Genomic DNA, 27896 nt, shown 5'->3' on the forward strand with positions numbered 1-27896 from the left:
CCAGGTGACAACAAAAGAAAGTTTGGTGCCAATTCTTTCATTTCTGGCTCTGCTTATGTATCTGGTGCCTTTTGATAAGAAGGTCTAATGGAAAAAAAAAGTTAAAAAAATACTTATTTTCAGAGTCAGACTTTTTGCCACAGTTGGCAAAACCATGGAAACCAATGTGGCTTTGTATTATTCACTATCTGCATAAAGCTTAGCTAATTACAAAGGAGATACCAAATGACTCATGTTTGCCATCGTTTTCAGTGGGTCAGTGTGTTTGTCCTGCAAAGTTGAAAACATTTAATGGCAACTTTAAGAGACTTAACCTGCAAGTTTCAATTAAAAACAGTCAATATTTTTAACTGCTCTTCAGAGTCTTTACCTTCAAAAGGAGCATAAGCTCTGACAGCAGACAAAAAAAGATGATTTGACACTTATTTTTCATTTTAACTTCATGCTTTATGCATGCAAATATATCAATTAATTTTTCACTTAAAACATCATCATAAGAAAAGTGGCTTGGAAGATTCAGCCAAACATCACAGAACAGAACACTGAATAACAGGAATCCATCTTCAAATGTATTTCTACAAAGTAAAGCCAAGAGCTTAAATTTCTACATTTGAGAATGGAGACTTTTTGTTTTAATTCTACACCACTGCATCAAAGTAGAATTTTACAAGGAACTCTGTCATCCCTCACCCTGACATTCGTTATTTCAAGTAATGTCTTGCTTTCCCCCCTGCTCCAAGCACATTTTAATTTCTGACCCACTATTTCAATTCCTTTTCAAACAGAGAGAGAATAAAATTTTTGCATAGAAATCATGTTTAAAAGTCTAACATTTTTTAAATGCTATGGCATTTAGACTTCCAAACCCACATATGCCTTTCAGTTATAACTGAAATTTCAGTTTCCAAATTAGCCAGGTAGAGATACCAATATTCCACTGAAAGCCATTAAGACCTGGACACCTAAACTCCTATGCTGTTTCTAAAATTTTTGAGCAAGTATATGTTTGTACAATGTTTAGGACACCCAGAGCCAGCTGATGCCTCCAGGCATGAGCACAGTAAAGCATAAATCATGTTGCGCTTCCTAGTTTGAGAGCTACACAGCCTTCAGGATGGGAGCACTAACCTTGTTCCAATTCACATCTAAACACTTCTTACTCCCACTGCTCACCATCTCCTCAGCACTTCTCTGATCTTCAGTACTTGGTGCTTATTGGAAACCATCACTTTGTGCCTCCAATACTAGTTTCTGTAAGTTGATCGACCCCAAACAGATCCTCAACTGTCTTTTCATCTAGTCTTCCATCAGCAACACATTAATCAATGATTTTTTGACACTGTACTATTCTAACAAGCAGATGACCAAAAAAAAAAAAAGATATATATACACACACACACACTTGCAAGGAGATATTTCATTCCTATTTTTTTTGTTTTGAAATTATTCTTCCTATTCCTGAGGAGAATTGCCATGCTTGGTCTAATTCATGAATACTTGGTGCTGCAGCCTTGTGTTTCTTGTACATGATGAGAACTACATAACTAGAGCGCAATACATCAAGTCTAGAAAATCATCCTCAGTAGAATTAAAATAATTTTTAAAAAAGTCCTGCCCTTGTAGCTTTAGTTACTCCTTGTAGGACTCAGGAACATGTTTTTCAACTAGAAGAACCACTAAGCTCAGGGGACAAAGACCTTCAGAATTTCCTTAGTAACAAAGACCTCCATTTTTAAGAGTGCTTGTTGTTCCACTGCATGAGAAAGGCTTTCAAGCCTCAGTGTGTACCAGGAGTGGCACCCAGTGTCCAAACTGCATCCTTACAACAGCGTCTTCAATTCCCTTCTCAGTGTTCCCTCATTCCTTTCTCCCAGGCTGCAGCCACAGAAAATCAGCAGCTCTATGCTTAAACTGTACATTTCATAAAGTGTACTTTACTTAAAGCAGTTTACATAAAGTTTGTGCCAAACTCTTTTTAATCAACAGTGCATAGATGAATCAAATTTGCAACTTCTTCACATGGAGAACAACTATCAAATACGATAAAATACTTCAATTAAGCCATACAGCTATAGATTTAAACTCCAAATGAAATCAACATTTGCATAGACTATGGTGTTTCAACTGTACTCAACAACTGACTTAACAGGCATAAATTGATTTATTCCCAATCATTGGTATTGCTTAATAGTCCCAATCAGTTTTCCTACACATGCTTTGTTAAAGTGGAATTAAAAATCACTGAAAGAATTAGAAAAAAAAAAAAACAAACAACTTTTTTGGCAGCTATGTGGGATTTTAGAGATCATCTAAGACAACTGAGTAAAAATGAGAGTAACAAAGGCAGCAAATAAAGTCCTTTTGTTTCCTCCCAAAATTGATCAGAGAGGTAAGACTTAGGTTTAAACAAGATTCAACACCTCAAGTAAGCTATAAAGAAAGCTTCCCCCAACCCGCTGCAACAGCTGCAATTTCTACTTTTTTTTCTTTCACTATCACTGACAGTTCAGAGTTACACAAAGTGGATTAAGATAAAACACTTAATGATTAAAACTATTATCCTAAAGCATTAAACAGTTATTACTCTATCGGTAGGTAAAAACACAGTATGGAGCAACACAAACTGCTACAAAGTAAAAAAAAAAACCAACATGCTAGGGGGGGAAGAAAAAAAAAAAATCTATTTCCATCTACATGTGAAAGTCAAATTGCAAATACCCCTTTCGGTATTTTGCCAGACTTCAGCTGGTCATTTTTCCTGTTTCACTAATATCAAAACCTAAAACCCACCATAACCTCCCTCCCCTCAAACAATGAAGCCTAGCGTTGCCCATCTTACTTGCTATCTGCCTCACATGTGCTAGTTCGAGGAACATTACATGAATCTCTTCAGGAGTCAAATGCCTTACAGCTACGAGAAATTCTGAGTTCATGACAACGTAAAAGATTAGATCTCAGTTACACTGCAAATATCTCTGAACCAGCTTTTCTTTCTCAACCCAAGGCACAAAAATGGCACAATGTAACAGTTTATCGAGAACTCTAAAATCCTGATGTTTAGTGTCTGTAGTGCCTCCCTAACTTACCCCTCTAATTCCTCTGCTGCACAAATGCATGCTGTAAAAGCTCCAAGATGTATCGCATGGATTAAATTTTTAATATATTAAAATATGTATATACACATGTATAAATATATATTTTAATATATATATTCACACACAGATATTGAATAGCATGTTCAAATCTTGTTGAATTACTTCCCCGTTAAGATTTATTTTGTTTCAACAAGACTTCCACTTGCAAAAACAAGCACACATTGCACAGCAAATATATCTCTGTTAGGTGCCTAATATGGCCAGGGAAACCATTTTGATTATTCTGTGCCCACTTATGCATTGTCCTACAAAACAATAAGATAGAACAGCAAGAAACTAGCAATTAAGTGAGTCTGAATGCACATCGGGAATCACTAAAATCCACACCAGCCAAGTCAGGAACAATATGACTGATGAATAGGCCATATTATATTAGGATTGTTAGCAAGTGTTAAAAAATTATCCTTAGCAGATGTCCCTTATGACCTAAATATATCGACAATGAACACGCCTGTCTTGTTTTCTAAAAAAGTTTTAAAAAATCTTTCCATTTCTATTATTGACTAAAACTCCACAATGCTGCATGTTGGCTATAAATATGTGCATCAAGGATTTATCACAGTAAGCCTACAAAAAGTATGAGTATTTTACTGAAGAGTAAACAATCTATTTTAATGTGTATTTTTCTACTGCATGAATTTACGCTGAACTGAAGCATGTAATCCAATAAAAGAAATCAAACTGTGTATTCAGCAAACAGTGAAACAAAAGACAAGCTGCATACTACAGCAACTTCTCGACCAACACACCGCAAACCAAAATACAGTAAATGTCTTGAAGTTAGATGGGTGAGAACAACCTTATCTGCAATAAATACATTTTGTAGATACAGTCAATATGGAATTATATAAATATAAGGTACTATTACATTTGCAGCTATGCACAGCCTACTTGTCTTCAGTAGAGCTTTGAAGAAGTTTTATTTCCTTGAATTTTGCTGTTACTAAGATTCTATACACTGGCTTACCAGACTACAGAAAAATGCAAGATTTGCTCAGTTTGAGCTTTCTCAGTTCCTTCATATATTTTTCACTGCAACACTGTATTTAACAACATACATTAATTATACATAATGCTAAAATACAGATCTAAACTTAAACTCTACTAAGGATTGTTCTCTTTTCTATCAAAGACTAGTATTTTGCTAGAAAATATTTTAAGTTTAGTAAAATTTGTGAATCAATTTCTTATCCCTTCAACTCCACTGCTGCAGTAGGTTTCCTGTTAGCAAAACAGATTTCAAGTCTGTTCCTCAAGTATTCAATTCAATGTTCAGTACTGAACCTTGGGCCAGTAATATGTCTGTCTTTCCATCAATGAAATGAATATAAATGCTATAAACAAAAAAGGTGTGACTTGAGTTTAATATGTTCTATATCTCAAGTATATATAATTTTCTTCTAGAAGAAAATAATGCTACATAATTTTTCCAGATTATGCAGTTGAGAAATCTATAAAACATTACGGAGAAACAAAAATATTTTTCTTAATTTATTACTACTACTTATTTCAATCAGTTTCTATTATTTTTCAGCCAGCTGTATTAATTTGAATTGTTGTTCAATGGAACTATGTGCACTTCCTTCATTTTGGATCTCAGAAAAAAATATTGTTCATTTTGCTGTGCTTTTCTTCAGCTTCCTCAAGTTTATTACGGCGTTCTTCAGGGAAGGAAATGGCCAAATACATGCATTAGCAAAAAAGGAAAGGAGGTGGAATGGAAAGAGGTAATAAAGTGTTAAAAGAACACTCTCTTCCTCTTGGTCCATTCACACTGGGAGAAGTGTTACCAGAAGAACAAACGAGTGTAAAGTCAAGATACCTGGCCAAAGCTATGGGGGACCACGAGCAAGCCGTCTCTTAAGAAAAGGCATGCTACAGACAAAAAGAAGACACGCAAAAAGCACAAAGTGTGATCCAGGCAGTCCAATGGAAATGTCTACTCCTGTAGCACACTGTCCAAGACCGAAGAATCATCATCAAGGATGAAGAAGTAGAAAGTTTTTAGCAGAACTGACAATGCCATCTTTACCTGGTCTGGGCTTCCTTCTGTATGAAGCTTCACTTCCTCCAAACGCAGAGGTATCTTAAAGCTACTAATTTTCTAACTTTTAGGCACCCAAGATGGCACGTACCTCAGTTGGGTAAGATGAATACAGAATCTACCACATTGTCTGTTATATGTTCTAGCAATTGCCTGAAAAAAACCCGTCTCCTTAAAATACAAATGGCTATATCCATACTTTTTTCCTGAATTGTGGCACAGCAAAATTCAAATGCTTAGTAAAAGATAGAGTACATCTGGGAAAAAAAAAAAAAAAAAAGTCAGCAAGTTTCACCTTTGCATATATCCACAGCAATACTGTTTTATAAACTAGAACAGCTAAAAGAATTACTTGGGAGTGTCTGCTTTTAATAGGAACTAGCACATTAGATATTGTTTACCATGTTTCCACAAATTAATGACAAAATACAAACACGAGGTCATTTGCATCTGTGCAATTTGAAGTATGGGGAGTATAAAATATTTTCATATTTCAGAGTTCTTCCATATTCAAAAAACTGAACAAACAATACATTAAATGAATTTGTAAAAATCAAATAACCTTCAGATTCTTTGTTACTCACCAAAAATTATTTTAAAAACTTCTGAGTGCTCAGGGTACTCAAACCTGTACATTTTCTCTCCCCTAATAAACAATAAATATAAGGCTTAATGTTTTCAAATCACTACCACAAAGAAAATACAGGCATAAAATTCAGACTGATGCCTGGAATCAAAGAACACATATTAAACATCTGAATGTACTTTTATTATTTAATTGGTTATCCTCTTCTGTGCACTTTTATGTCTTTAGACAAAGTTGAGCTGATTATATTAGCAAGAAAAATCAAATTCAGAATAGCTCATTTGTAATATTTTACCTAAATTGCAGGTAAAAACCTGGACATTCATATTGCTGATTACATAAAAATTAATGAGTTTCTACAAGTGTTACAGAACTATATGAAATATCCATATAGGAAATTAAGCAATCATATATCACAGCTATAAATAAGGAATACAGCTAAGATAGAACACATACAATGCAGTAAAAATCTCCTAGCTTCAAGTTCAAAACTTGCAAATAGTGAAATGGTTAAATGCAAAACTGAGCTGTTTACAATCTTCCAACTCATTCTAATGCTGCTAAAAGATAGTTACATACAGCAAACTACTTATCACTTAAAATAGATGTTTCTATAACTTTATTTTTAGGATTACTAAATGATTATACTTAAGCATAATTTTCAGTATAAGTCAGCGTGAAAGTTTATTAGATATGACAATAATATCCATTGCAATCACAGATTATTTTTAAAAATTTTATCAGATTTTTTTATAGTTTTATCAGAATGTAGGCAGACGTAAGATTTTTTTATGTTTAAAATTACTCAAGGAAAAATGTCATGAAATATGTTGTCTTAAAAAAAGAGATAGTACAACATTTCTGCATTTAAAAGCAAATTACACTAACTTCTTTTGCAGAAAAATTTTAATGGAACGGGATTTAAATAGAACTTTAATATGCCTCATGCTTTAAAGAGCAAAATGATTTCTCTTTTTTGATTCAAAATTAGACATTGAACAAAAGGAATTACCTACCATGTTAAAGCATTGCCTCTACAGTAAAAATCAAATTGAAAATCCAGAAATGCAATAAACAAAGCATTTCGGGCATTTTGTGTAATACTACAAGAAAAGGAATAGTTTATGTGCGTTTTTTTAAGTCTGCACAGTCCAGCAGTATAAACCCACTTAAATAAGCTAAGAAGTTCCACCACAAGTACTACCTCTTCTTTCTTAGTTACGTGTGGTAGAATTGGGAAGTGAAGAGAACCTGCAAAACAAGAAAGCTCCTGTTCTGCTTTTAGGATACATACACACACACACACGAAAGTCTCTGAATCAAATTCTACCAAGCTATATAGTTCCTTAGAACAAGCAGCACATTTAGGCTGATTTAAGAAACAAAAAAACACTGAGTCAGTAGAGCTGTATTTAATTCAATGCACTTTGTAACATATTTTCGGAATTCAACTGTATAAAAGATTATATGAACCTTATCAGATGAAAATCATTTTTATCCCTCTCCTGTTTGCAAGCCCCAGGTTTCCTGGCTCAGAAGCAGCCCCGGCGGCGGGCTGTGTGCTGGGTACGAGTGCCCTCTAATGGGGGCTCCTCTGAGACCGCCCGCCGGCACACTGCTTCCAGCCCACGGCCTGATCTAAGAGAGCTTGAAAACGGAGATGATGATACGGACATGTACACTTCACCTTTCTCTGCTGCATTTAAGATAATTAAAAGCACTTTTTCTTAGGACTTTTTATTACAGAAACATACTTTGGGATACGTTGCTGTATCTGATCCAGACAAGTCCACATATCTGCACATACAGGGCACTTCAGACTGTGCCCTGAAAAGTAGCTTTCAATCTGGATTTCTTCTTTTCACAACAAAGACAACACCCTCCAGTAGAGATAAGTCTGCACAGGTTGAAAACTTACACAAAACATTTAACATACTGCATGCCTGCTACTCCACTGAACCAGTACAATTATGTGAATTGTGTCAATATTAGTTTCCTTTTAGGAAACAAATCAAGAACTTGCACTAGTGACAGGTAAAGTACAAAATGACTCAGGTGTGATTAGCAGCTTTATTAAAGAACCTTGATTATGTGATCTTATTACATGACAATTAAGCACACTAATAACCAGCCTCTGTCAATAAGTATATTCCAATATCAGTTCTGGCAGCCCACCAAAAAACCCCAAAATACGGAAGACTAGATAAGACTGTCTTATGTGTTTAACAATTGACTATCCACCCTCTGACATAATCATCTGAATTCCTTATAAATTAATCCTTACCAAGTGTACGGACTATTTAATGAATTCTCTACACAGAAATGATAAAGAAAAAAATCCAGCTTAAAATTCAATATCCTTTTTACATAGAGCACAAAGTGAAACTTCATAAATGCACGCACAAACCTGATGGGCTTTTGCCAGCACTTGAAAAGTGCACAATTGAAAAGTCAACATTTACACAGTATAGCTTTCTTCCTAAATTACTACAAGAACTTATGAAAAACAGAGTTGAGGGATTCAGATAAACGTACTACAACTGGAGCCAGAACCAAGGCTGTGATTTAGGAGCTTTTAGGTCATCTGTTCCTGTCCTTAGTGAAACGAAACTTAAATTTCATATAACTGGATTCTGCATTTCAGAAACATTCCATTTTCTTACAATAAAAGACAATTCACATGACCTTCTCTTTTTTTGTCAACTGTTATACCTAAAGAGAATAAACCCAAACAAAAAAACAGAAAGAAAATTGTCAGCTAAAATTGCGTCTGCCTACTGAGCTACAGCATGTAAAAGTTCTGTGCTGCAACAACAGAAGAGAAATAAAATATATGCCTGCAATGATAAACTTTTGAGTTATAATACCAGCAGATTTAAAATGGGAATAACTGGAAGTTGGTCCACAAGAAAAACTGACAAAATTTAGCCTTGACAGAAAGGACATGAATCAACACTGCTAGTGAGCTGTGATTTAATGACATCAGGACTTCTACAGCAACACTAGCGAAAGAAATCAACTTCACAGAGCCCATTTGGTCCCCATAGGTATATACGTACTGTCTGGGAGATTCTGTTTTGACCATACAGTGGTTTCAAGCATCTTAGGGATTCACACTACCTCTCCAGTTGTACTCACAAGGCTGTTAGTGGACCTACACTACTAACTTAGTAAAAGGAAAAATAGAACACAGTAGCCTTTTTTATTAAGATGCTTTCTAAAAAACCGAACAGTCCACCAAACAGCACCCCACCTATGCACTGAGGGACAGTATGCTGTAAAGTGTAAGAACTCATGTGACTTTGGTCTTGAAGTCCCTATAACGTCAAACCAGTGTAGCAGACCACAGGCTTCACTTCAAGAAATGCAACCTCAAGACCAAGTCCTCCAGTAAAACAGGAGGGGGCCTTAACAGAGCCAATACTCACTGCAGTAGGCAACAGTTCAAAAGCACACATTCAGTTTGTTGCTTTATCTTAAATTAACTTTTCTAAGTGTGTTCCTTTTAGCTACCTGAAGCCCTCCGTTTCTGCAATGACCACATATGGCAGGTCACTGTACTGGCAACACTGGAGGTAAGGCTCAGCAGTACAAACTGCTGCTACCCCTGGCTGATAAAAACTCTGAAAAAGCACTATATAGGAGCTACAACATGTTACTCCATATGCAACTGCATTCGTTTAAGGTTAAATAGAAGCCACAAAACAAAGAAAATGGTGTTTTTGTGGAAATGTTGCATTATGTTATTTCTACTTGCCACTGAGTGATGATACAACTAAATACAACCTACAGCACAGAAAAATACAGGTATTAGAATCTTTAATCATCCAGATAAGATACTTCTAACCTGCAAACTGAAAAAGAAAATTAACCTCTGCTAAGAAAATAAAAATCACGTCAGGGGTGGGGGGAGAGAAGGTGGCATCACCTTTTCATCTGTAGCATTTCAGAGGGAATCTAATAAAAAATGCATAGTTATAAAAGAAGAAAAAGTTACAACCTTCTAGAACTTATTTTGATGTATAATTATATAACTGTCTCAAAGTTTCTATTGGCATAATTACCACAGCACTTAATTTATTATCTCAGCTTTGTAAGTACTACATTTTTAACTGTTGCTTTCCATGAAAGGAATACAAATTTCCTTTTAACAAAGAGAAAAGCTACTCAGTGAATAGCACTGAAGATAAAAACAATGAAGAGCAAAGGATTGAACTTAACACGTCACTTAGAGACACACTTTATAGTCAAGAATAATACATTTATTTCTTAGGAAGAAAACATACCTCCCTCATGCATTACACCTTTTTTGTAAACCTTAACTGAAAGAGACAAAACTACACTCAGACAAAAGCTTGGAAGTACCCTAAAGTGAAAGTAATTCTCAGAAAACTACCCTCACAAAGACAAGCTGGGGTACTGCACCATTTCACGGAAGTGCCCAAGCCAAAAATCCTTGCAGCAGAAATCTGATTTTTCCTAAATAAGAAGTTGAATCCATTGGGGTGGGGAGGGGCACAGGAATAGGGACTGTACGTGTAGATAACTGAAAGTATCTTCTTAAAAGATCTGTGTTTTGAGAAATAAATCCTCACAGGTATTGAATGTAAGTGCACTAGTAATAAGGAAACACAGTTATAGTTATCTGAAAAGTAAATGCCTGACCAAAAATCCAGAGTGCAGCCCCAAAATATCAAACATTCATGCTGAAGCATCTTTTGCTGAAGACTCAACAACGTACCTGTTCTGCAATTTTCTTCCACTAGCTCACACATCAGCAACTAAACTTCACCTACAGATTTCTCACACAGAGAGCTGGGTTGAACCTTCTCACCCCCTCTAAATCTTGTGCTGCAGCAGGTCAACTAAGTGTTTAAGCCTTCCCTGACAGGGAAATCTTACCAGAAAAAAATTATACTTTGTAAAAAGAATTTTAGGAAGACGACACTGCAGGAGAACTTTCTAAGATGAAAAACACCTGTGGATTCATAAACGGTAGACCATCCTCCCAGATTTGTGGTAACAATTACTTGAAGCTAAAAAAAACCCTCTCATGTTTTCAGTAGTTTCTAGAAATAGTCCAATTCAAATTGCACTAAAAATGTTCTGGCACTAAAAGAACAAGTCTGGGTAAAGTTTTTTTTTAAATCAAAAATTTCATTTTTTAATGAATTCTGTTGCAGCAAATAGTCAAAACTTTAATATTGTCTCAGGTATTAGCGGCAAGAGGCAAAATGGCACCATAACAAAAGCGTATCTGAGCATATCTGAAGCAATTGTTGCTGCTACAAAGTTAGAAATACATCTTTATCAAACTGATTCTTAAATGTCATGCATACCTATTTCAAGTTCAAATTAAGGATATTTTCTTACCATCCTCAAAAATGTGTTTTTATTAGATTTTCTCAGTTTAAAAAAGGAAAACATTAGCTTAAATGTGTCTTGCCAGTTATCCAACAGGTTGTTTGCTCAAATATCACCCTCCTGTACATAAGTTCAGTTCTTTTAATGATCACCTCAAGACCACAAGCCAAATGAGTATTTTTCTGGTGATATGTTCCTAGAGCTCCTGCAAAATGATATAGAAGTTGTTATTTTTTGGGGTGTATTCATTCAATTCTCAGCATAGTAGATTAGGAGTCTGTCAGCAGATAACCACACCACAGTCGTTCCCCATTTCCGCCCCTCAGGAGAAGGGCAGCTGGGGTAGTGTGGTCCCTCAGCCAGTGCAACAGTTCCTGCATTAATGTAAGATCAAGTACGACCAAAGTCCGCCAAGAAATGCAGGCCCAGAAACCTGGAATTTCAATAGGATTGTTCCTATTCCAGAATCTTAGACAGGGAGGAAAAAAATTTACAAAAAAAAAAATATACACACAAAGGAAGAAGACAATACAACATTATTCTGACCAAAGAGAACAACATTAAGTATTATTCTAGGTGATGGAGGCACTTAAGTGCCAAGACCCTTATACTTCCCTTCCAAATCTCTGGACCTAAATTTGTGCAAATATATAAAGCCAGTTATGATACTGACATAACGTACAAATCTTGGGGGGAGGGAAATGCCTTGCTTGGTTTGGTTTTTAGTATCCTGAATTTTAAGATTCTGGCATATAACAAGATTTCTCTGCTGGAATATCTGTATCTAGAAGAAAAAAAGAATCTTTTGAAAATCTGGCAGGATGCTTGCGTAGGGAAACATACCTCCAGAGAAAACAAACAAGGAGTATTTATAAAATATTATTGGTTTTCACACTGGCAAGATAGAAGGTAAATCTGTACAGAGCCTAAGAAGGTACCTATCACTCAAGCTAGCAACCTCAAGAGCCATTTTGTTTGGGTTTTCATCTTCCCTAGCCTCTACCACATAGGTCAAACGGCTGAACAAGCCCTAAGTAAAGAGAATGCAGAATGAACGTAAGTGCTGTGAGTTTTCTGAATGGTTCAGTCTATTTAACTGTATTTCACCGAGAAGAATACAGAGAGAACCTCTCTGTGACCCATACAGTAGAGGCTAGGGAAGATGAAAACCAATACAAAATGGCTCTTGAGGTTGGCTTATAGGGTTCAGCACAGGCAAGCTCCCCTGACCTGGCTGTAAATTCCCTGCCACTGCTAGAGGCATGCATCAGCGTCACTGTGATAGGTTCACTTTCCACTCTTATTACCAAAACTCATAATCAAGAAAATTCTCCAAACCAAATGATAGTTTAGAAAGCCGACATTGGTTTATTACAGCGCTGGTGCATGGGGGATTTCTCCCCGTAACATGCACACTAACCAGACTTTCAGCACTATATTTATACACAAAACTTGCAGAGTAATTTTCCAAGCCTACGATGATTGGTCAGTAATTTACATACAATTATAATACTGCTGACAATAATTCTACTACTATGCATGCTTAGGGGAAGGGTCTTCACCTGGGCAAGGGTCTTCTTGACCTACAGGCATGATTTTTAGTATTATAATGAGGGTAGTTCAGCTGAGGATACATGGACCTTGAGTTTGCTTGCCAAGTTGGCAAGTTACCCTCTTGAAGGTCTAATTGCTCCGGGATGTCCTTGCTCAAAGAAGGCTATCTACTTGTTGTTCTGATTAGGGATGCCTTTGGCTTTAACATAGACATCTTTCTTGACCTAAGCATAATATTGCTACATTCTTCTAAAAGTTTAACCTTCAACACTCTGGCTAAAGTTTGCTCTTCTTTCTGCCCCTGCAGCATGGGAACAGAAGGTTGACAAGCTGAAGCATCCAGGTGAGGGAAACTCCACAAGCCTGCCTTTTGCACCTTATTAATGCCAGGATTATTGCCTACATGTTGAAAAGGGAAAATGTCAGACTGGTAAGAAGAGTCACTTTCTTGGAATGAAGTTTCTCCCAAGCAGTAACAGTTGAACCTTGCATACCAGATCCCAGGCTTACAGCTTCAGCATGGTAGTCATCATATGGTGAGATCAATCCATCTCTAAAACTGAATTTATTTCACTCCTTGTTTGTCTGTCAACTACATGAAAATAATTCAGCCATTTTCTACAGGAAAAACTGAAACATAGGCTCCAATTAAAAATTTAGATTACTCCAATCCTTTGAAGAGCTCCAGAAGAGAAGGAATCTTTAAAACATCTTTTAGGCTTTAATAAAATATAGTTATGACTCAAGCACCACATTAATGTAGGACAATTAAGATTCCCTTGTATTTTGCTTTTGCTTTTTTTTTTTTTTTTTGCCATATAGCAAATTGTATAATCCCCCAACAGAAGCAATAACCAGCTAAGAAACCTTACCAAGTTCCAAAGAATTCTTAAAACAATCTGTTTTAAAAGCAGGGTCTGAGATTCTTTTGTAATAAGATAAAAGATTAATTGAATAATATCTAATCTCATTATAAACAAGAAAAAGCAGTTTATGCTTAAAAGATTAAGGAATCTTGCTTAAACTGAATTATCAAAATTAGATAAAAATCAAGCTTCCAACCTCAACTACTTTGACTATATTGCCTCTTTAGTTCCTCTTGAAGTCAATCTGTCTCTCTAAGCCCTAACAAAGAAGCGTTTCTACTAGTATCATTAAATACACACATATTACCAAGATTAGAATTGCAAGCCTTTCAAGTTTACTTTATCAATTTTATATCAGTCTGTGTCAAGCCAATTAGACTGACTTACAGTGGCAATAACAAAACATTACTAGGACCAGCAAGGAAACACCAAGACAGATAGAAATCACTGATGCTACTTCTAGCTCACTTGGAAAAGCAAAAATATCACCCAGATTTCAAGTTAACCAGTGACTCTTAAGCTTAAAAAGCTCTGCTCTCCAGGCTTTCAAGGAGTACTAAACACATACAAATAAATCCACAGAGAGGCAATCTATATGCCTGACTACACATGTATACATGTATATATATACATACACATATACACACATAGCCATTTTCATAAAAAGCTTTGAAGTCAATATAAATTATAGACTGGAAACTTATGTAACTTTCTGTGTGGACAGTCTTATTCTAAAATAAGTGTGTTCATATAATACAGTATTTATCCGTATAACTTTCCTTACACTGACAAGATTACAGCTGGATACGCAGGATGACATTGTGAGTAATCCATTGATATCTCAAGTCAAATAAAAGCAGTCTCTGATCACATACAAGCTTCTGGTCATTGTGGAAAAGAAAAATCCTTTTCTGCACATGGCTTTTTTTTTTTTTTACCTAAAGTTTTGCAAAACTGTAACCATTACCTTCATCAAAGTCTGCATCATCTTCTGTATGCTGAGGGAAAGGGAAGCAATTTGTGATTTCAAGTCTGTCATCCACCACAAGACCCAGCAGCACTCCCTGGACCACTTCATTCCCCTGTCCTTCTTCCTGGTAATGTTTAATGATCTTTAACACAACCTACAACACAAAGACAAGAAAACCATATTATGCAATGGGGTTTCTTTGTCCTCAAATTATATATTCAAAACTTCTAAACTGTTGGAAGTGTTGCATGAATTAGAGCCGCAAACCAAGTGAGCTATTGGCTTAAACACCAGCAATTTTAATAAAGGTTGAGAAACTGGAGGCCATCCTAATATTACAGGAAAATAAAGAAGACCATTAAATGAATGGTCAAAATGCAGTTTTAAACCCATTTTCTCAAATACCCTTCTAAAATGAAATATTGATTTTCTTTTTTTACTTTACTTTGTTGGTGTAACTGTTAAAAGCTATCTTGCAGGGGCAATAAGCTCCCTTCTGACGGAAACATTGCACAAGAAACTATCAAAACACCTTGAAAGTAACTGCAGAAACTGGTAGGAAATTTTTTAAAAGCACAAAATGCATCAAATTTCAGTTGCATTAACCTTCAAAATTACATCTCATTGCAGTTTTACTTCAGACAATAATGTAATTTATATTTCGGTAAACTATGTCATAGGATATTTAAGGATAATGAATGATAAAAGAAAAAAGGAACACAAATTACTCATCATACTTTTAATAATATAATTCTCACTTCCTTCCCTAAATCTGAACTCTACAATAATTCTCATGAGATGATACTATAAATTGGAACACTATGAAGAAAACCACTCAAAAATAGTCAATCATATGCTAGAAATGCTTTACACTTAAGTAAAATTTTATGCTTGACAAGAAGAACTAGAACAAGATAAAACACTAACCACAAACACAGAATTGAAAGTACTTTTGCTTTGTCCAACATAAGTGGGTTTTATTTCACTAAACCCTAATCCATCCAAGCAAAATACAACAGAAAATGTCTGATGACTATGGTGTCATTAAAGCAATACCACTTTAATGTCTGTTGGCAAACAGGCTAGTCTAATGGATTTCAGCTCAACCACACTGACAAGAGATTTTATACAAATACTGGTATTTAGTGAACATTCTACAGGGGGGGGGGGGGGAGTTAAGCCCATATTTACACATCAGGAACATATATTTGTCCCTAGCTTTCTCCTTGGTTGTTTGGCAGAACTTTATGTTATAATTTTAAAAACACCATTAATGAATTAAAGTACCACAATAGAGGTTAAATGGAACAAATAGGTGACTAGAAAACAAATTCTTTACAAATACACTGCCTTCTTGGGGTAAAATGGGAAAACAAGAGCTTCACATACAGCCTGCTTTGGAGGGTGGGGGGAGAATGGAAAAGAATACCTTTTTCCAACTAAGTTGGATATAAGTATCAAACAAGACTAACACACACTGATTCCTTGTTCATTCACAGTACCACTTGTACTTTCTCCTGCATCTAGACATACTTGCATTGAAGCTTCTCAATCATGGGTAGATAACACTGTTTCATCCCCATACACACTCACATCTGTCCCACAAGTCCTTTGAAGCCATACTTTTTTACCCAATTTGTTAAAATAGGTCTACAGAGCAGAGAGACAAAGAGATACTTTGGTTATATAAAATGCATTTCATGGGAAAACAGTAAGGAAATTAAGATCACTGGGCAGAGAAGTAGAATGTAACCGTGAAAGCAGAACAGCAAACACCAGTTCAAGATCACCTGGATGTGAGTTTTCTATGCACACTGACTGCCCCTGTTACTGCGAATCCTGTTTGCCTGTTTGATTCCATTCCAGGAGCATTTGTGATACGATGCCAATTTTATCACAGCATTTCTGATGATAATTGCTCACAGAAAGCAGCAATAAATGAAGAGAGCACGGGTTGTCATAGCATATCAATGACTTTTCAGGGACATAAAACTATGAGTTCAGAAGTCTTAAATGCTAACCAAATATCCCAATACATAATGAAGTTATTACACAAGCCTGCAGTTTTCAATCTCCAGCCTGAAGACCACAGCAGATATTATCCAAGGAGATACAGAGCCCCATTTAGGCCTACCTGCAAGCTTGGTTTCTAACGGAGCCTGAGAAAGTTAGCAGAGAAGGTCATGAACTCACTACTCTAAATTTCACACCCGTTAGCAAGCTGCAGAAGTTCAGGTTTATGACCGCACTGGAAAACACATTAGCTACCGAAATCATTTATAAAAAGATAAATGAACAAATCTGAGAAATGCATCCAATGACACATGATTCTTGTTTTCATTTTGTTCTTTGTTCTGGAGAGTTTTATTTAGCACATAAGACACAAGTCTTTAGTACAGCAGGCTCTTGAATTTGATTGAAAAACCTGCCATCAAAATACTACCATATGACCAAGAGGCAAACATGCACTAGAACTTGTGTTTCAGTACTAAAAACAGACCTTCAGGTGTAAAGTAGAACTATTTCTCTAGCGATAACAAGACCAGTTTCAAACATTAAAAATGTCATTTCCATTTGTTTGCTAGTCTAGATACAGCAGGAGGAGCTGATCACTATACAAATGACAATACCATGATATTTCCTGATTTGACTGTACAAACCAATACTTCATATTGAGTAAACCACACACCTCCCAAAAAAATGAACACTAACTTGTATCTAGACATTTTCAAAAAAAAGATATTATGTTTATGAAGCATCAGAACGAAATCAGAATAGTTTTATTGGTCTGAAAATAAATGTAAGAAATGATAAATAATGCAAGTAACACAACACACTGAGAAATACAAATCAATTTTTCCAAATGACACAGAAAAAAATATTCCGAAGAAATCAAAACAAACATCAGTACAACCTATCTTTCATCCAATGCTGATTCACTTTCCAAATACTATTTACAACTCCCATCTACCTATTCATCTACTAAGAGATATTGTCTCTGTGTACAAACTGCAATTGTTTTAAAATACCATCAGACTCTTCACTGCTATACCATTGCTACGTGAAATTAACAGTAACCAAACCACATTTCAACTATTACAGTTATTTACATAATGCAGCTGGTCAGGTAGGAAATGCTATGTACTCAAGTAGAAAATGTATAAAGTAATTTGACTTACCATTAAGAAAAAAAAATCATATTTCAAAATTTGATACCTCTGAGCGCACAAGTCAATAACCATATGCAGCTTGATTCAGTAGTGTGTAAGAAATATTCAGGTACATAAAGACTCTTTAGAAAAGGATATACAAATAACTCCTAAAAAAAACCTCAAGTCCCCCAGCCTCGTAAATTTAGTGTTCAAAATACCGAAGCAATTTAATCACTTGGAGTAGCCACTTGTCCGATTTTAATGGCCATTAATCCTCAATTTAAAAAAAAAAAAAAAAAAAAACCACCACAAAAACCCCACAAGCCTGCAATTCAGCAGTGCTTCTAATCTTCAGATCTTCAAAGCACTACTCAAATATGAAGACTGAGGTCATATTACAAAAAAGAACCATTCTGAAACTATTAAAAACTTCAAAGATACATATTTTAGCTGTAGGAGTATAATGCCAAATTTTAATTTTGGCTACATCCTGACATCACAGTTGTTAATTTCAGAAGTTTGTATCTCACTACAGAAATACCTATACCATGAACCATCAGCTGGAATTATTGTAAGCCTTTGGGGGGTCCTGGGAAGATTCTGCTGTAAAGACATGAATATGCCAAGATACACATTTCTGCATTTCTCTGAAGAGAGACATCAGCAAATCAAAGCACCGAAGATTCATTTACAATTGTGTTCCAGAGAGCAGAGCTGTGAAGTCACCACACTGAAACCAGATTTCCAGTACCTGTGCTGTCTTACAGATGCGATATCAAACAAGAGAGAGTTTCTGTTGGCCCACTGGATACATGATGTAACAAGCTGATTTACAGTCTTAAATCAAGTATTTAAATCTTTTTGAATGCTTAACATTTTTTCCCACCCAAGAAAGCGTTGTCAGCACAACCACTAGCACCAATTGCCAGCATCTGGGGAACGAGTCTAAATAACACTGTGTTATGTAGCTATTTTCAAACCAACCATAACCAACATGTACATCAAATGTAGAAGGTGCCACAACACCCACATCCTCTCAATATTTAACACTAGTGAAAGTGTGATCAGTATTTAGCTTGGCAAAAGAGTCTTGAAAGCTATTACTGCTAATAATGTCTGATATATTTTGAATACATCCATATCACATACGGAGCCTTCTCCAAATGAATTCAAATGATGAACTTCTACATTTAGGCATTACAGTATGAGCAATTTCACTTAAAATCCTAGCACAAGAGAATCATTAATGTATTTTTGTAAATGGATAGATCTCAACTATCATGACTAACAATAACTCACGTAATTGAGTTTGAACTGTGCTAAAATCAGAGATGCCTAAAATTAAGACATCTACCTGACACACATAAAATGCATATATGGCACCTCTCGAAAAAGAGAGTTCACCTGTTTAGTAATATCCAAATGAAGACATCAAATTTTACACTAATTTAGTGGCCCAGCCTGCTTCCCCAACACACACTACACCAAAAGCAAATCTACAACTTGTGTTATACTGAAACTTAACCAATTAGCTACACAGAAATTAAATTTAATTAACAGTTCTGAAATCCTCAGGTAAGCATGGAATAACTTCGTTTTTAAACAAAGACTTGAAAAAAAAATAAAAGAAAACTGGAGCAAGATATAGTGAAATATAGGCAATGTTAACATTTTTTAATCGTTCCAGATGAGGGTTTTTTTGGTTTTTGCTTTGTTTTGTTTTTTTAAAAACACTACAGATAAATGCTTATCCTACACTAACAAAAGACAAGTGCTGGAAGCTGATCAAGCAAAAACTTGCCTTGACCTGATTTGTCTCCTGGCTATAGCACCACTTGATAAGACGGTAACAAAGTCTCTCAACTTTCCTATCAGAAGAAAAGGAATTCTGAAGTAAATTAAAGATACCACTGCAACAGTTACGAGTAAGAAAACATACATCTAATACATATAACTCTCACCTCCAGATGATTAAGGAGACAGATGTTTACAGACACACATAAAAAATTCCAACTTAATCAGTGCAGTCCACAGAAACATGTTCTAGAAAGCACTGTCTGACAGACAATGTGTCAAAAGCACAAAATCAACAGGTTGATACCCTAATCTTTTGGGTATATACAGTTGCGCCATGAGGTGAACTGAAGATTAGAGGTAAAACTGAATTTTCTACGTTATACTAATCTTGAGAAGTATGACAATCTCTACTGACAATCAAAACCTGAATTCATTTAAATGCATATTCTAGATCATCTGTAGAGATTTTTTAATTTTCCCAGATTCCCCTACTCAACAGTGCTGATTTTTTGACCATCCCTGACATGATTGATGTCTAAACATTTATTCTTTCCTTCCTCACGCTTAACTTTGGAATAAATGCGTTTATAACTGTTAGACCAATTTTATCTCAGGAGAAGTAAAAAAACCCATTGTTTTCCATTAAGACCTTCAACATCTTTAAGTAATTGTTTTGACAGATATCTTCAATCCTAAAACTGGTGGCCAAAAAAAAAAAGGCATTTTAATTCCCTGACAAGTAATCTGAAAGATACTTAATCTGAACAAAATCTAAAGCCAAAAGGACAAGACTAAGAGGACCTGGAAACCAAGGTAACTTTAAGAAATGCTGTTTCTGAACAAGTTCAGAAATAACGAATCTTAGCTCTCACTGTTCTGTCTAGCACATATAATAGTCATTCTTTGGACAGAAGGCCTCAAACACCCCACAATGTTTTATCTTTATCTTGACTGGCTAGAGCCCTAACACCAACATTACAAAGCCTTTGAAAATACAGTTCTTGGAAGAGTAAGCTTACATTTTATGTCACTCAACAGCTAATAAACACCAGATGTTAAAAGTCTTATTTCTGAACTTGACAGAAATTTGGGGCTTAAAAACAATAATTATATAGGAGGCATAACAGAATGATGCATTGCATTTCATACCATCTCCATTGGTTACAAATATCAAAATCCCTTTTTGACATGAGTGTGGAAGTTTCCTGGAGCTGAGCCTGAATCCAACTCTTATGAACAATGCATATTGATGTGAGGTGGTCCTCAAGTAGGGGATACTACATACATTTTCACACAAAAATTATATAGGATTCTGTTGGTTTTGTCTCATGTAGGCCCTCAGTACTAAATAATTTTGGAAATCCATGTTACATTGAATGGAAAATATTCCACCTTGAACTGTAGGGCACTTTTAGCAGGTGGAGGAGGGAGGGAACGTTACATGCTCCTGTACTATTTGAATACTTCCGAGTATCAGGAAGCATATGAAAAGCACGCAAAGCTTTTTGTACCCTGGGTGACTTATTACGTCAGTTGCTACCATTATTACCCACTCAGTTGGTAAACCTCAAGATTTCAGATAATTTAAGTACAAAAGGGAACATCCATAACCTTCAAAAAGGAGCACAGTTCCACAATACGTAAATTAGGCTGAAGAAAACTACCCAAATCATAACAGATTATTGATCTAATGTCAGTATTTTCAGTCACTTCTACTTGGTTTAGGAATCCTATCACTCTGTAATTATAGGAAGCTCAATGGTTTTCTGTATTACCTCCTGCCTCATAAAGTGCTTATAGCCATCTAACTCAACACTTTCCTGTGTGGGTTTTTTTTTTTTTTTTCCAACAGCACAAAGAAGGCAACAATATCCATACATAGCATTAAGCTAGATAGAATATACCTCGCCACTTTATCTCAGTAAGTGGATGACTCAAAGCACAACTCAAACTCAGCAACAGGCCAAGAAGCATTTTATTGCTCCTTCCTGAACATTAAACGGTTATGTGCACTCTTTAGGGCATGGCTGGAAAAGATGTACCTTGCTTACCCTGAAGCTCAGTCTAGAAAGTAGACATTCAGTTCCTTTTTCACTTTCCATAACTCCATTACACAGATTACGTGTATCTCAGCAACACATTCAATGTAAACTGAATGCAAATCTTAAACCACCATCAGGTAATGCCCCATATAAAATATTTCATAAGTATCCTCTCTTTCAGTTGTTTTGTTATTTCTCTTTTTAAGAACTACTTCCAAACTGCTGCAATGCAAGAGCTCTAGAACATCCCTTCAAGCAAGAGGGAAACCAAGTCTAAGAAGAGCAGGGCCTTTCTCTACAGCAATACAGCTTGCCTGCACCTTCCCACAATCCCAGTCTTCCAGCAAAGGTGGTTGCTCACACAGTGCAAGTCCAGGCTTCCTACGGACACTGTCAAGTGATTGACACATACACTGTATTTACTGGAAGCACATCCAGCCGCTGTACACATAGGTCACCTTTGCATTCTATTACTGGGACACTTCAAAAGCTGTAGGGATTTTAAAAAAAAAAGCTCCCAAAACCCCATAAAGCCTATAAAAAAAAAAAAACCTACTCCAAATTGTAAAAATCATTGATTTTATATAAAACCAGACACAGAACATGAAAACAAACAATTCGTAGGTAGAACTAAAACTAGTAAATATCTAAAATAGAAAATGAAAAAGATTTTGCTACTGACATAAATAGGTGGTGGAATTCTGCATGAAGAACTGAAATAGTACAGACACTAAGCCTGTTTCTGCACAAATACAACATTAGAAGCGGAGATTACTGGGTTTTGGTTAGAGGCCTGTTGGTTTTTCACAGGCTGTGGTTTTCCTTGACTCTGTCAGAAACTTACATTAATCAGCTAATGTCTTGTAGGTACCATGAAACATCTGTTTAAGTCATTTATTTACTCATGTCCAAGTGAGCTGCTTGTTCTTGCAAAGGGAAGAAGTTAAACACAAAGTGCAGTGCACCAAAGGAAAAAGTCATTAAACAGTGGAGAAAAAGCTAAGTTTATTAAACACAGAAACATAGAAAAATACCAAATGTTAATCAAGGTGTGTTTTATCAGACTAATCTCTTCCTGATTTTGTCCCACTACATTTTCATTTGTTTGGGTTTTTTTGTTTGGTTTTGTTTGGGTTTCTTCTTTTTTTTTTTTAGACTGTTGTACAGTTCAGGTTAACAATCATCTCCATGGCTGTTCACAAGCCATTAGTACACTTTAAATATTGCTGCAATGTAAGTAAAAATGCACCATTACATTTCTGTATTTAAATTCTCCATTGCCCTGTTCACACACTTCTATAATGCATTTCTCTGCAATACAAAGTTTCATAGCACATTTCACAGTACATGGATTCATGTTCATTCCCATGGAAACCATCAGGGCCACAGGCACTGCTGAATCACTTCCTTGCAGAAACATTTCTGTAAGGCAGCCCCAGTATTTCAATCGTTCTAGCAGCAGGGCATTAGATGTTATTAGCACATTGTTATGAGGCAGTGATAGGGCTGTAATAAGATTAACATCCAAAATTCTGCTAGTTCCAAGTGGGACAGAGCATTTTCCTAGGACTACTTAGTGTATTATTTCTCTTATTTCACAAATCTCACTGAACTCAAATCTTTTTGAGAACATTCAGTACTTTAGGCAATTTTTGGAAATTGCCAATACAATTTATATTTATTACTTTTAATGAATTCAGTACCTAACCATCATTTCAAGAATGAAAGCTGATGAATACACTCCTTTAGAGCACAACATATGGAAATTATATAGAAATGGTAAAGGCAGTCAGTTTCAACATTTTCCACTCGATACACCAGAGCCTTATGCTTATACTTCAACATACAGTCGATACATATGTTCTGTGTATTAGTGAATCACCATCATTCAAATAGTCACAGCGCTCACTAAGCTAGTAGCGTATTTGCAAGTAAAAGGTTTTCTCTTCAGCATCAACTTCTAGCAGCTTCCCATAAAAAGATTTAAAGATGACAGCCAAAAGCAGCAGTAGCAAGTTTTATTTAACAGTATATTTTTTAATCAGATTGTACCAAACTCACTTTGAAGCTGAAGAAAAACTGCAAGACAGTTACCCTTATCTATTTGATCTTCAAAAATTAATAAAACAGTGAAGAGTTAGATGGGGAGGAGGGAGTGGGGGCTGATTTGAGGCTAATGATCTTTTTCAAAGACCATACCCTGCACAACAGAACTGGAACACATATACTATTTAAGGGTGTGTCTTAAAATCATGACTTCCATATGCATTCAATAGACCCTTCCAAGTAACCAGTAAAATCCCTACTGGACACGACTTCCATGTCATTTTAATAATTTATAACCTTTTGTGCATGATTTTTTCCACATTCAAGCACTTATCCCTTCTGGAAAATGCTTGGTTATATGCTAAGGGGCTGCAACAGAAACAGATCCTCCTAGTAACAGGTAGTGCAATCCAGAGAACCGAGCCTGGACTGAATCTCAGTTTTCCTGCTGACTTGAAAGTATAAAACTGATGATAAAATATGACAGTCAGCTATTGCTGGTAAGATTCAGCTTCCCCATCTTTCAAACAGAGATAAGACTTGCCTTTGTATCACCATCTGAACATGTCCATGTGAAAACCACTTCCAGAAGAGGCCTCCATTTCTAGTAACACTACTGTGACAGCGAGATTAAAAACAACCATTCTAATTTTATCACTGAGAGTGCCAATGGATGAGGCAGTATGGCTTTCAAATTGTTCCCAAAAAGTGATGATAGCTGCAGTAAATACCCTATACGTCATCTAAAGTCTAAAGCTTTAAATCAGTTAATTTTTTACATTGATAATAATGTCATAGTAAAAAATAACTGTCCTAAGTGCTCAAAACTCAGCCCTATGTTAATGAGTAATTTTGTCAATGAGATTGCTTATTTTCCTCAGATATGCATTAAAAAACCCCAAACACTGACAAGGAGTGACACATCCAACTAAGATCCTAAACACCAAATGGTCACAACATTTGCTTAACATGAATAGGTATGTATATTGCGCATTGCACAGTTATGGGGTTCCTTGGAAAAGGAAGGATACTCAGCAAACGGATTGCAAAGCAGGATACAATGTTTAAGCAGAACAAAGGCATAGACTGACAAGCCTTATATGCTCAAAGCAACATCCTAATCCTCCTCTTCCAGTAAAAGACCAAATATTTATAGAGAAAATTAGCCCATTACTGCATGCATACTGCAAAATTCAGGTGCATCTTCAAACTCCAGTGGGTAAATAAGCCTCACTAACACCTTTAAAATTAGATTAAGCCAAAAGAAATTAATAAAATGTTTATCTGAAATAAGCACCCACATACAAGTCATTCAAGAACATTCCCACGTGTATTCCTAAATAACTTTGTGTACACGTCTTAGAAAAGACATCAAAGTTAAATAAGTTATACTGTCTTTGTTTTGCACTTTTGATTTTAGAGTATTGAATAATCTTACAAAATGCCAACACGAATACTTATTATACAAGCCTGAAATTTTCCAATTTATTACATTAACAATTTATGTACTTTCCATTAAGATGATACCATTATGTTATGTGGTAACATAATTGAACTGCTAAGCATTATTGTTAAAGCAGGTATCACATCTCTGCAATCTTAACACTGCCTGAAAACTTAAAAATTGTAAAAGAACAGCATGCTCAAAACTGTACCATCACTGAGAATGTATATTAAGTGTGTGTAAATATGGAAAAATAACACACAAAATAATCATATCCAAAAAATGTCTCTAGCAAAGATAGATTAATAAAAAAAAGACTATAGCAATGGTAAGTTGAAAATACTTTTTTTTTTTTTCAAATATTAGGAAAAAACAAAATACTTGTTCCTCTTCTTACAAGGCCTCTCATAAGGTCTGTAAGTTTTATTTAAAAGGTGGAAGAAAAAGTCCTAAGACATAATAGGGCATAAAAGATGTTCATTTTATACATACCACAAAGGGCCTTTCAGCATCTGTACCTGCTGCTTTTCTACCTGTGGCCTGCCATATCTTGTGTGCTTCTCTCAACTACACCATGCTGTATGTCAGCTGCAAAGGTCTAAATTTGTTACAATAAACTGAAAACCAAAGGAGAATATTTAACAATGTTTCAGTGTGCAAGAGAAATAATTAATTGTCTCAGCAACAAAGCCAGTAATTGTCACCTCTCCACTCATAGATACAACAATTTAACACCTAAATAAGACACGAAGGTAATGCTTATTATCTCGTTTGTTTCTGATGTAACATTTTAATCATTAAAATGAGTTATTTGAAAGATACTTGGTGGAAATACTCTTTTCCTTGGTATTAACACAGCCAAAGAGGTATCACAAGAGCACGATTTACTGTTTTCAACAGTTACACATACATAATTACAAGGCAAGAGACCAATTTGATATGCACATAACTGGAACAAAAAATAATGAGAAGTTTAACTGTTAATGACAGCAGTGTAAAGGGCAACACATTATTTCTCCTTGCACACAGCAAAAAAAGACTGTTTTGAAATAATATTTTCCCCTTCAAGTCTTTAAGTATAACACTGCTCAACACATTTAAGTCACCTCCACATTTAGATTAACTCCTTTTGTCAGCACACTAGTTTCATGCTATGAAGTGATACCAGATGTTCTAGTTTTAAATGCCTCACTAGAGTATACTTACCATGACACTTACTAGATGCTGACTGCACCAATGCACTCTTACAAATTATTTAAAGTTTGTGCTCTGTTAGAAAGTATACCTGCTATCCATTGACAAAACATACTGAAATTTTAATCCTCAAACAACCACAATGTTTTACCCATTTCAGGTTAAGAAATCTTCACTAAGCCTGAAAAGTGTTATAGTCCAAGGAGGTTCTTGACTTTTCAACTTACTAGTAGACATCAATGCTTTCTCTTTGGAATGTAAACACGGATTATATGTCACAAGTTTCCCTCTGGGTTAGATTCATGCAACTCATTGTACCTGAAGATTAATAGAAAGTATATACGTATCACCCAACTAATACAAAATGCTTCTGTCTTCTCCATGGTTCAAGATATCCATGAACACATCAAGCTAGTATTCAATTTGCACACTTAACTCTCAGTGCCAGCATAATCGGATCTAAATTTTTAGGGAAACAGGTCAAGGAAAAGTGAAAGAGATTAAACTTCAACTTAAAATTCCATATGAACTCCTTTGGAAGACACACAAAACACAATACAGCCTGAGGGATGTTATATCCTAAAATCCCATTCCACAGCTCTGCGATGTCAAGAAACTGTACAGAGAACATCAGGCAGAACACGTAGTCTGGGCATTCTTGCAAAGTCTTCAAAAAGGGCAAAGGAGAAGGGAAGAAACCACAAGAAAAGCTACAGAAGGCACAATCTTCACAAATTAAGAAATGTCAGAGACTTTTAGCCAGTTCACAGGCTTCACTGTTATTACCAATTACTCAAATACTACAGAAATTGATTCCTTTCTTTCCAAGAGTGTCAAAAGTTGTCATTACAAAAAGTGCTTAAACAATCACTTGCAAGATGAGTCTCAAAGACTGATTTTCAGTAAACGTGGTACCTTATTTCAATTACTATGATCAAACATACCATCCAAAAGAGCTCCTCACTCAAGAAGCTAACTAGTCTTTCCCTATTAACAGTTGGGAATACAATCCTATCTATCACAGGCCTTTAGGACAAAAGTGACTGGTAATGAGAAAACAAGACACAAGCAACTTAAATACCACAACTATCAATAGAGTAACTATTGAAAAACAATTAAATAATGTTAGGGTGTTTTAAAAAACATAGATTCACATGTTTTTATCTACGTTAGAAATAAAAACAAACCTCTACATACCGTAGATGAAAATACAAACCATAAGGCACACTATACCACCACCAAATCAGGGATAATGTAATGAAGCTTAAAGTAACAATCTTTGATTAAATCAGTCATATCTGACAAGACAAATATCTACACTATAGCCACACTGGTGCAAATACAAATGCAGACACGGTTAGAAGTTCTAACCATCTTCTTAACATATTTATGTTTTGGCCAATGTATGTCTGTATTTAATATAAGTAAACTGACAAGGGTATCTTAAGGTTTATCTTAAGTTCTATACAAACTTCAAGAAGTACACCTAAATATATATTCAAAGACTCGCAGTATTAAGTAGCTGGAACAAATATTACCTGGCATTAGAAGATCATCTTGATTATTAACATGGCATCTCACCCTCATCTCACAGTTTGATGGCCTAAAGATTCAGGTATCCCTCACACATTGCTATCCATAAAGGCTTCTGTTCAAAGCTCTAGCAGTATTCAATAACTACA

General features: G+C 35.6%; 1 protein-coding gene across 2 annotated transcripts in view; it reads right to left on the bottom strand.

The window, feature by feature from the left end:
• The window catches only part of EIF3H (eukaryotic translation initiation factor 3 subunit H), an 86391-nt gene that overhangs the window by 51357 nt on the left and 7138 nt on the right, over window positions 1-27896 (bottom strand). For both annotated transcript variants that reach the window (XM_074886811.1, XM_074886818.1), the window contains one exon: window positions 14537-14693. In XM_074886811.1, coding sequence (XP_074742912.1) covers window positions 14537-14693 — 157 coding nt within the window. The remainder of the gene's footprint in view (window positions 1-14536; window positions 14694-27896) is intronic.

Source organism: Strix uralensis, chromosome 1 (assembly GCF_047716275.1).
Source record: "Strix uralensis isolate ZFMK-TIS-50842 chromosome 1, bStrUra1, whole genome shotgun sequence".
Lineage (NCBI taxonomy): Eukaryota > Metazoa > Chordata > Aves > Strigiformes > Strigidae > Strix > Strix uralensis.